Source organism: Limulus polyphemus, unplaced genomic scaffold (assembly GCF_000517525.1).
Source record: "Limulus polyphemus unplaced genomic scaffold, Limulus_polyphemus-2.1.2 Scaffold190, whole genome shotgun sequence".
In the NCBI taxonomy this organism is placed as follows: Eukaryota; Metazoa; Arthropoda; class Merostomata; order Xiphosura; family Limulidae; genus Limulus; species Limulus polyphemus.
The window spans coordinates 649209-661332 of NW_013665800.1; the positions used below are offsets into that span (position 1 = coordinate 649209).

Sequence of the window (12124 nt, forward strand, 5' to 3'; positions counted from 1 at the left end):
CTCTATTCATCGCAGGGAACTGAACCCCGGATTGTAGGTAAGCACGTAAACTTATCACTGAGCCACCAGAGGACTTTTTAAATGATAGACAAAGTGAAGGTAGTTTGTCAACATCACCCACCTCCTACTCTTGAGCTTCTGTTGTTAGACTGAATAGTGGAATATGATCGTCACTCTTTTTAATTTTTTTGTAATTATATTTTTACGGTAATGGAATGGAAACAGTGGAATCTCGGTCCGGCACGCTAACCACTAAACCGCATTCACTTCCCTTGGGAAGAAATATTAGGACCAAGATGAAATAAACTGTTTGTTTGTAGTTATGCACAAAGCTACACAATCGGCTATCTGTGATCTGACCACCACGGGTATCGAAACCCGGATTCTAGCATTGTAAGTCCGCAGACATACCGCTGTGCCACTGGGGGCTAATGAAATAAATTTGGAAACATTTTTCGACATATATATATATATATATATATATCAATGCAATCCTTTTTTTTTCTAGCATAATCTTATAAGATGACTTATAATTGGATGAAAAAACAACTTGTAAGATAATTAAATAAGGCAATTATATCCAATAAAATCACTGGCAAAAATTTACTTTCATATATAATTTTCAAGAGAGAATTAATGCAGCGTATTAGGAAAACGACAAACAAATAGTCGCTTTTAGTAATATGTATATTGTACTAACATTCATTACTTAGCGCCATTTTAAGTTTTGAATTTTCTTTTTTTAAAACTAAAAGCACTTTGATAGGTTTGTTTTGTTTCAGATATTCGTGCAAAGCTACAAAAAGCCTACATGCTTTAGCCGTTCCTAATTTCGAACTGATAAACTAGAGTGAAGGCAGCTAGTCAACAGTACTTACTCTCAACATTCGGGTTACCCTAATGTAATAGCGGATGATAAAATAGAGTGAAGGCAGCTAGTCAACAGTACTTACTCTCAACACTCGGGTTACCCTAATGTAATAGCGGAATTTAACCGTTACTCTCATAAAGCACCCCAACTCTAACGCGATTTTTATCTTTCTTTGTTTTTGCGATAAAGAGATGCGAGCCATGAACCCTTGGATCCATAGTAGAACACCCTAATTGGCCACGCTAGGCCACTTAGGTAAAAACCGTCAGTGTAATACTGAGACTCGCATTTTTTTATTTTTTTTATGCTCTAGAATTCTGAGACTTCTACTCTTTCATTACTCAGTGTAGTCAGACAGTTTCGACCTTCGCTGACGTCCAAAAGAGAGCGCTGTTGTATAAAGGAATTTTTCTTGATGTATGCTTCCACACGCAGAGCAAGAGCGCTGAGTATCCGTGTCAGTCAGCGTAAAGAAGCTGAAGAGTGTTTTCACCGGCATATTTTGTGGAAGTTTTACAGGTAGTCTTAATGCTACATAATAGTCACTCTCTACGATGTGTCACTCATTGCTCTCTTTTATTTTTTCTGTTAGAGGTCACCTCAGACAGATGCTGCTCCAAATATTTATTTCAAAGCAACAGATCTAAGAAAAGATAAGCCTTGCAGGGTCTATCGCAGCATGTTAAACCTCCGTTGAAGATGGCTGTTTGAATTAAAAAAAGAGGTCATTTTGTATCTGCAAGAAAACCCTAAGAACACGAATTTTGTATTTTTGTGTTTTCACAATGGTTTTGACGAATACAAGAAAGTTCGGTTTCTCTTTCTTTGTGCAACTACCTCACACGGACATTTTGGAAAATCTTCATGAAAACTATTTTTTCTTCAAAGAATTAGCTGAGCATGGTATCTGGTTTTCTACTAAATACCTATGATTTGGTAAAAGCTTTACGCTAATAGAAGGAATTCTTTGTCATAGGTGCTCTCATCGTAGGCACAACCGTATAGGAACAGCAAATATTGAGCCGAGCCTGGCTACCTGTGAAGGTTGGCCCGGCTCGGCCACTGGTCACTCGGTGGCGGTAGACTATGGCTTTAGAGCGGAAGCGTTCCACCAAACGCAGTGGTTCCCGCTACTCCGGTAAGAAACGTCCGCCGGTCAACAAATGCAAGACGTGCTGCCGCAAGTTCACGGCCTTCATGTTTTCGCATGTCGGTTTATGTGGCCTGGTGGTCGGCTACACCATCATGGGCGCTTTCGCGTTCCGGGCGCTGGAAGCTCCCTACGAGGAAGAAAAGGCGGGGGAAGTGACAGATATGAGGCAGAAGACTGTGAGGCGGCTGTGGGACATCACTTATGACTTGAATGTGCTCTATAAAGACAACTGGACTCATCTCGTAGCTGCAGAAATTAAACGGTTTCAGTCAGACTTGATAGCGGCTGTTAAGGACGGGTATGACGGGAAGGAGTTAGGGGCGGTTCAGCAGTGGTCCTTCTCTGGAGCTTTCTTATATTCTCTCACAGTTATCACTACTATAGGTAAGTTGCCAAGTTATCAAACTTAATAAAGATAAGTTGCATATTGTTATATACAATACGATCAACAGTTTAGTATAAATAAGCTAAAACAATGTTAGCTCGTGTTTCAAAATTATTTGTTGATTATTACTGTTTTATGGCGCAGGCATGGTGTTCTAAAAATGTTGAGTTTGCAGAAAAAGTAAACTAAACAGACAAACAAACAACAAAAACAAACAAACAGAGATAGGACATTTCTCAGAAAAAATTAAGACTCAATACCAGTTCCTAGATGTTTAGTTACCTAACCTAGAGTAAAATTACGCTTCTACTCGGCTATCTGTCAAAGTTTCATCTGCGGTTACACAACCTGAAAGACACAATGAACGAAGTTCACTACATCACTAACCAGGTGAAAGACGAACCCAATGACATCACTTGTTCCCCACCTTTACAACATTGTACGGATCCATTAGTAACATATTCGATGGAAAACAAAAATTATCAATGTTCCCTGGTGTCATTTTTGGTAAAGAGAAAGAGAGAGTCGTGGGAATACATTAACCGATGTAAAATTTGTTTTACACAGAAGAACGTTATACTTATATTTAACAGGTTAATTAAAACTGATTTTGGAAAAGCTTGATAAATTGTTTTTAACAGCTAAGGATGTAAACGCTTTTGAGGATCTGAGAGGATGTATAGTCGAAATAATTTTAGGGCACACTGAAACGTTACAAATAATACGTGGCTGATTTATGTATCTGTGTGGGCAAACCAAAGAGATCCGCTTTACAGTGTCCGCTTGTTTACCAATTGTATGAGTTGTCTTTCCATAGTCTAGTTGCTTCGTGAACGTTATTTCCTTCTCATTAAATGAAAAAAGAAAAAAAAAGATTGCTAACATAGAATATGATCCGCAAGCACGCTTTCTACATTAATATAGAGGTTAATCAACTGTGACATACTGATAAATTGACTGGCCCTGGGAAGCTCGTTTAACACTTCTTATTACCTACTGCACTGTGTACTGCAGACAAAGCAAGGTCATGTGATCAATACAGAGTGATTCGCTGTGAGTGCGTCGGCGAACACAAACGTTTTTCGAGATGTAAGAATCCCATACTCAGTACAAACACCAATACCATAATGGTTTGTTGCTTGAAAATACCTATCTAGGCCCCTATAAAAGTAACGGTTGTATCAGTATGTTTTGACATAAAATATAGGTTATCAGTTTTTAAAATGTTCGATATTAAGAGTGATCACTAGCGAATTTGAGTGTAGTTGGTTTTTTTGGTTTACATATTTCATATCCGACAACCTGATAACAGTTACGTAGAAGGAAAAGTAGTTTTTTTTTATATTCAGTGTATTACAAAACTTCATTGTTGTTTGTGGGTGTGCGAAAGTTGGATTTTGGCTGAACTAAATAAATGATTTATTTGTAAACTACATATGAAAGTAGAACCTGATAGTGTTATGTGGTTTAAACTACATATGAAAGTAGTACCTGATAGTGTCATGTAGTTTAAACTATATATGAAAGTAGTACCTGATAGTGTTATGTGGTTTAAACTACATATGAAAGTAGTACCTGATAGTGTCATGTAGTTTAAACTATATATGAAAGTAGTACCTGATAGTGTTATGTGGTTTAAACTATATATGAAAGTAGTACCTGATAGTGTTATGTGGTTTTAAAATGCCTGTATTAGTAGGTGGATAAACAAAATTCGCCATAATTCTAAAATATTTAAACATGATTTTAATCCAAGCATCGTCTGGTGGCAGTTATCCAGAAAGAAACCCACCAAAGAATTGGGTTGGTTACGAATAATGAACATGAATAAGAATAACTAAATGAAAAGACTGTTATCGAAAAACGTTTGACGTTTAAAAAACACGAACATGTGCAATTTTTATTTACTTTGTTTTATTAAAAATGACATGAAAGTCGTTTCCTAGTCACCCTGATTCAGTCATCTCCTATAATCATCAAGATTTAATCATATCCTAATTACCAAGATTCGGTCATTTCCTAGTCACTAATATTCAGTCACCTCCCAGTCATAAAGATTCAGTAATCTCCTAATACCCAAGATTTAGTCATTTCCTGGTTACAAAGGTTCGGTACTTTCATGAAACTATATCTAGACTTATCTCCTAGTCACTAAAATTCACATAGCCTTTAGTTACCAACATTCAGTATTCTCATAGTCGCCAAGATTTAGTTAACGCTTGGTCACCAAGATGTAGTGATTTCTTTGACCAAAATTCAAGCCATCTTCTAGTCACCAAAATTCAAGTAATCTCTTAGTCATTGAAATTCAGCCATCTCCTAGCAACCAAGATTCAATAATCTCCAAGACACCAATATCATGATATCTTCTAGTCATCTAGATTCAGCCATCTCATAGTCACAAAGATTAAGTCTTCTCTAGTCGCCGTCACTAAGATTTGACCCATTATATTTTCTGTTCATATAATATTTTTACTCATAGCCTCGTCATCTGTTGACCAATTTGAGATCCAATCACAGTTTTGGACTCAGGAGGTCAAACACTTTCAATTGATGTATGTGACCATGCCCAAAGTCGCATAGATTAATTTACTCTAGTACTACCTAAAAGAATTTCAGGTGCAGCGGCTATTGAGGATTCTTTCTTGTTAACATCTTATTTCGAAATCGTATCTAAAGAGGAAAATACTATATTGGCTTTTAAACTTCAGAAAAAAAAGTTTTTTTTTTTGCAGATTTTTCAAGCGTAATTATATTTATGTGAACAAGGCATAGAATCCGCAGTAAATAAAGTGTAGCAGCTTGGTTTATTCATTAGCAAATATTTATTAACACGAATTCAAAAACTTCTAAATTGTAAAGTGAATTTGGTTTTAGGTCTTGAAAAGGGACTTCAGAATTTAAATAAAACTTAGATCCACGCTAAGCTCAATCAGTTCCAGATAACTCTATTACGTATTAACTTTAACGATCGTTAAATTTGTGATATTTTAAATGTTAATTCTAGGCTAACAAAACACAACAAATTTATCTCATTAGCATTTGGTTCTGAAACTTTACCTTGTACCATCTCTTGGTAGCGACTTACAACGCTAAAATCCGGGATTCGACCCCCCGTGGTAGATGCTGTGGCTTTGCTCTAACATAAACAACCACCCAGAAGTTTGTACTTATGTGCTTCATTGGTGAACGTTAAATATATTGTCGATAACATTAAGAAATATTGCCTAGAATACATTAAAATATTCCAGTATTTATACCTCTAATTGTGAAAAGTAGAGCGAAAAGACCATAAATAGTACAGGAAATATAAATAAAGAGAATTATTTCGGTTGGATACATTTCACTTCTACGATTAACTCTGTGTGTAGCATTTTTACACGCGATATGCTATTTAATTTCCTCTCTAGCAAAATTATTATAATCGCTGTGATTTGTAGTTTTGTATTTTTTTTTATTTTTCAATCCTGAAACAAATAAATATCTTCCTTGTCCGTTTATTTTTATTTTAAATTATAAAGGAAAAACAACAAGAGACTTTCGTGAAAATGCAACGTACAGTGTCTTCGTTATGGTTACTTCTCTCACACGGTTCAGATTCTCTGTGTTTCCATTTCTTGTAGTGCATAATCATGTAACTTGAATTTAAATCTGAATAAGCCTTTTCTTTCAATTTCTTAAGGCAATAGAAACAGATAAAAGCAAGTTTATTTTCAGCGTAACAGTTCGATTTATTAAGCTCGTAATCAAAACGTATCTCACGAAGTAATAACAACGAATTGCGCTTACGAAATTTTATCTACATTAGCAGAAAATCTGACATGTTAAAATTACTTCTCCAAAGCTTTCCACTTTGAAAGTTCAATAAGCTTGTTATATATATTCAGTACTTAAGTATATATATATATATAGATAGATATATATGTGTATGTATGTACACACTACGTATGGTTTCGCATAAAGAGCTATCTGCGCATAGCCCTCCCTAACTGTTAACTAGTAGGTTACAGGAAAGGCAGTAATCATCGCCAACACTTGAGTTAATCTTGACTGTTACTCTTACAGCACACCAACGGCTACAAAGCACATTTTAGTAAAATGAGTCTTGAACCACGAATTCTCGGATTAACAAAATGAGCACGTTAACTTCCAACATATGAGTGAAACAGAGAATGCTTTCTGAATTCAAATTGTTATCATACATGATTGCCGGTTGTTTATGAAAATGAAGGAAGTGTAACTAGTTTGTGAGATTTCCAGATTACTAATCATTACACAGTATAGTAGTTGTTGTTTCATTTTCATCTGTTTGTCCCCCGGTGGGACAGCGGCAAGTCTTCGGATTTACAACACTATAATCAGGGGTTCGATTCCCCTCGGTAGACCTAGAAAATAGCCCGATGTAGCTTTGCTATAAGAAAACACACACATTTATCTGTTTGAGATTCACATAAGTGAATTATATTAATATTGGGAACGTCGACTAAACTGCTTAATATATATCTTTTTCACTTGTTTTACTTCTCTTTATAAACTTATGTGTCATAGTTTCCTAAATCCGTTAGACTGATGTATGGAATCTCATGATCCAAGTCGTTATGTTTCACTTTCGACAATTATCATACTTCGCTCTCATTTTGAACACAACTGAGTGTGGCTATCATATTCATACGAATAAAAGAAGATTTTCCCGGCCTAATCGTCTTCCAAACCGCATTTAGAGGAAGAGAGAGAGAGGGGGGGGGGGGGAATCCGAGCGACAAAACAGCTCCGATGATTAATAACTGGCCCCGTAGGAGTAAGTAATGGTAATTTTATTTTGTTACTTTTCATTTAATATTGAGCTATTGCTCAGAGAAAAAGAATTTTATCGTTGTTTATTAAGGTAGTATATGGACTTTGAACTCCCTCTGGTAGCTCAGCAGTAAGTCTGAGGACTTATTACACTAATAATTGGGTTTCGATACCCGTGGTGGGCACTGCATAGATTGCATTGTGTAGCTTTGTGCTTACAACAAACAACAAAAACAGGCATAAACAACAGTACTTAGTTGTTAAGTCTTTTTTTCTGTGAATCCCACGGAGTTAATATAAAAAAATACAGATTAGCAAATAAAAAATACATAAAAGTGTTCAAAATCTGTAAGTGAAACATTGCTTAAAATATCCGGATCTTTTCTGTTTCATGCACCGCGTTCAAGTAGAAAGAAATATTTATTTTTGAATGTAGTTTTTTGTTTGTTAGTTTGTAATTAAGCACAAAGCTACACAATGGGCTATCTGTGCTCTGCCCACCACGGGTATCGAAACCCGGATTCTAGCGTTGTAACTCCGCAGACATACCGCTGTGCCACTGGGGAGCAATGTAGTTTTTAATGCTGATTTCAGAAATAAAAATTTAAATTTGGAGAAAATAAAATAAATGTTTTATATATTTTTTATTTTGCTAGGTTAGGTCGGTTTATGTGAGGTTATATCAAGTTAGACTAATTAGTAAATAATGACATGTTTATTTTAATAAAAAATAAATTTAATTAAAAAAATTCTTTCAAAAAATGAAAATATTTTCTCATTCTTTCTTCTTTAAAAATTAATACTCCAAATTTGAATTTATATTTCTGAAATCTACAGCGAATTGAAAGCACTTGGAATGTGGTTAAGAGATGTAACAAACGACATTGTGGAACCAATCGTAACATGATTGACTCGTATCTCTGCGAGTTCGTTTGGCGTCGTAGGCATGAAAATGATTATCTCTTGAAGCAAATATTGAAGAATATTTCTGAATTTTCACATTGAATCTGTAACATTGATACTAGATACTTTGTATTGTCTTGATGTCTTGTAATTCTTTTAAATACATTTAAATGCTTACTTTGTTTCGTAAGCAAATTAAAATAATATAAAAAAATTATTTTCATTTCTCCAAATTTTAATTTATATTTCTGAAATCATCATCAAAACTACATTCAAAAATATGTATTTCTTTATATTTGAACTCGGTGCATGAAACAGAAAATATCCAAACATCCTAACTCTTAATACTCTGGGGGTTTAGAATGTTAAAATGAATGGTCTGTAAAATTGCGAAATGCATATATTGTTAATGACCTAACGTTATGATGGTTTCCCATTAACTGAAGACTAAGCCTCTCTATATAGTATTTTTGCACTGATATATATAAAAAACAGAAAAAAGTCCATGAAATGTTATATAAAAGTGATAAATTAACAAATACTGTATCTAAATATCGCAGTATTAAAATAAAGTGTTTTCATATACAATTTGTTTAACGCTCCTGAGAGAACAAAAGTGCGAAATTAATTTTAGGAAAACAATGTTGAACAAGAGTTAAACTATCAGTGTTCAGGCAACGGCGGAAGACTAGAAATATCGGAAAATGCATTAGCACGTAGCCACTTGACTGAATATTGCTCTGGGCCAAACTGACTTTTGGGAAACAAAGATATATATATATATGCTCATGTTGTGACCAGCTGAACACTGAAACCAGATAATCGTCATTTCTGACAAACGGAAGACAAGATGCATAATACAAAAAGGTGTTATCGCAGAGAGTTAAAGGCGAGAAGAGATTTAGAAACTGTGTTTTGTAACACAAAATTTTGAAAGTTCCAATTCTAACATTTGAGGTTTTACACGTATCTCAGATTTATAAAACAACATACATACAAACAACTTTGTTTTCTCCCTGATGACTGGATCAGTTAACGCCCAGGCTGAAGAAACGTGAAGCTGTTCAAAACTACAATTTTTACGTAGTTATATTCTGCTTAATGCCAGTGTTTAATTAAAAGAGTTAAAAGAAATACATGGCCAGGTGGTTAGGGCGCTCGACTTGCAATCTGAGGGCGGTAGGTTCGAATCCCCGTCCCACCGAACATGCTCACCCTTTCAGCCGTGGGGGAGGGAGGGCGATATAATGTTGACGGATAATCCCACTATTTGTTGGTAAAATAGTAGCCCAGGAGTTGGCGGCGATGACTAGCTACATTCCCTCTAGTTTTTAACTGCTAAATTGGGGACGGCTAGTGTAGATAGCCCTCGCGTAGCTTTGCGAGAAATTCAAAAACAGACAAACAAAAAAAATATTAGATGTGAATTTTCAGAGAAACAACGAAGTTACCTCTGAAACATTCTACCTTTAGCAAGTGTATTAGAAAGCATTCTGTTATTGGTTATTTTGTGTAAAGTTTACATTTATTTCCTTAGTGATGTTTCTGGATAGTTTTTACTGTTTGTGATTTGTCTGATATCAATACACGAGGAGGCAAATTTAAAAAATAATTTTGTCTTGCCATTTACAATTTTCTGACAAAAACAAGAGAACAAAAAATAATTGTACGACATACATCGATCCTGATTACATGATGTGAAGCTGTGATTTTGTATGTACGTATGTGCTTGTAATGATTCTAGTTTAACCTTTTATTGATAAGACGTTTGCTCCTGGAAGCGATTGATGAGTTGTTATAGGACGTTACTAAAATTATACATCTCTGCGTTTTATGAAATGTCAAGACTCTGCTAATATAATGAAATCTCCCGTTTACTCTATCACGAGTAAATTTTGAATAAAGTAAAAGAGTTATACTGTGCAAATGAGTGCGTATTTGCAAAATTAATTTGGTAATTTGTTCAATACACATGAGGTAAAACAAACCAACGATGTTTCGATTAAATATCCGTGGAAACGAACAATGTACACATTTTGGCGACAACATTATGTGAACATTAACGTTAAAACCTATATTACACGCAGATGTAAAAACGACACTCGTTAAATGCACTCCAAAAGATTAATTCACAAGAAAAAAAAATCATAAGATATCTATTCAAAATACATACATGTATTAACTTCTAGAAAAAAAATTGCACATAAAGAAACGGAAGTTAGGAGGCTTTTTTTTAAAGTAACAATGGGCACTATGTTTTTGTTCGCTTCGGATTACAGCTATCTTTTAAGCGTTTTATTTCTTCCCTGCTTAGTTAAAAATTTAGGCTTACAGTTCGCTTCCTGTAACAATCTTGATGCAAGCAAATTCTATGAAAAAAGGTTTCAGTTTTCAGCCTACGGTTGTTATTAATACTTAAAAAGGTATGTTTCTCTTTTATATTGTGAATATATTTATAAGAATGTCTGTTAAATACGTATGCAGTAACAGTAAAATACTATCATGACTTTAAGTATTTATAGAGTTTCAGTAGCCCAAGTAATTCTGATACTTCTTTGGTAGTGAACAGTTTGTTTGTTTGTAATTAAGCAGAAAGCTACACAATGGGCTATCAGTGCTCTGCCCACCACGGGTATCGAAACCCGGTTTCTAGCGTTGTAAGTCCGCAGACATGCCACTGTGAACAGTGAACAGTCGAAACGGTATGACTAATAATTTATATTTTTCAATATTGTGAGAGCACCAGAGATTTTTATGTTTTTTTTTAAATAAACAAAAGAGAAGAACGTGACAATATCACTCTATTTATGTATAACATCATTAGTATTACTGAAATAAGTTTATGTTATGAAATCCACGATCATATGATTGAGAAGTCTACTCTTAAACATAATTTAGTATTGATCTTAAGCTTTGAGAATTCGGGACGTTTCGGCCATTTTCTATCTTGCTATATAAATGAAGATCTCGAACACAAGTATTCAGGACTCATTTATTTTATACCACGATTTTAGTCATTTCGTCAAAACATATCAAAGCAGTGTCTTCTTTACGAATAAACGTGTGTATTAAATGTGATAGCGCTTATGGGATGCGTATTTTTTCCTCGGTTTGTTCACACTTGATTTAGAACACCTACGAACAGATTAGAGATTTAACTACTAATAAGTTCACGTGTACTGATATGAATAAACATAATGTGATGGTTAAACCAGAGTAAACTGTATTTCATTTTTTGTACAACATTACCGAATTATTCGGTTTCTTTAATTCGGGATTTCCATTTGTTCCTTTTTATCAGATATCAAAATATTCACAGTACTTGATTCATGTATACCATATTCTGATGTCAGTTTTCTTTGTGTGTATGTTTTTTGCGTAATCAGAAAGCTAGACAGACACGAAGAAAACCGTAGCATGCATTTTACAGATACGCTTATCATGCATCGTGTGAAAGAAGCTCTCAGGAAGCATAGAAATTACAGCCTTTCGTACGTTTGTTTTTAAAATTCATTCTTTACTCACGTTTGAGATATTATTCTATTACATTAAACGCTGAAACTTGAGATGCAGTCAGAAAGTTCCAGATTTTTCTATACCAGCGGTAAGTTTAAGGAAATATAACGCTGAAATTCCGAGCTCCATCCCTGTGGTGGGCATAGTCCATTGTGCAACTTTACGGTTAGTAACAAACAAAACGACAATAAAAAACAAAAAACTGCACATTCTTCCAGCTTAATTCGAAATTCTTCTCACGTGAAGACTGTTCATATAACCAACATGTACTGTTATTTTCTCAAGCTTCGTCATATTTTTTACCACAGTATTGGAAACAGTTTCCTTTCGAGTTGGCCCGGCATGGCCAGGTGGTTAAGGCGTTCGACTCGCAATCTGCGGGTCGCGGGTTCGAATCTCAGTCCCACCAAACATGCTCGCCCTTTCAGCCGTGGGGGCGTTATAAAGTGACGGTCAATCCCACTATTCGTTGGTAAAAGAGTAACCCAAGAGTTGGCGGTGT

At 35.0% G+C, this 12124-nt stretch overlaps 1 protein-coding gene across 1 annotated transcript in view; it reads left to right on the forward strand.

The window, feature by feature from the left end:
- The first annotated feature begins 1333 nt into the window (after window positions 1–1333).
- LOC106478221 (TWiK family of potassium channels protein 7-like) overlaps window positions 1334–12124 on the forward strand; it is a 102767-nt gene continuing 91976 nt past the window's right edge. Inside the window, exon 1 of the mRNA XM_013938747.2 lies at window positions 1334–2408. Coding sequence (XP_013794201.1) covers window positions 1958–2408 — 451 coding nt within the window. The 5' untranslated portion in view covers window positions 1334–1957. The remainder of the gene's footprint in view (window positions 2409–12124) is intronic.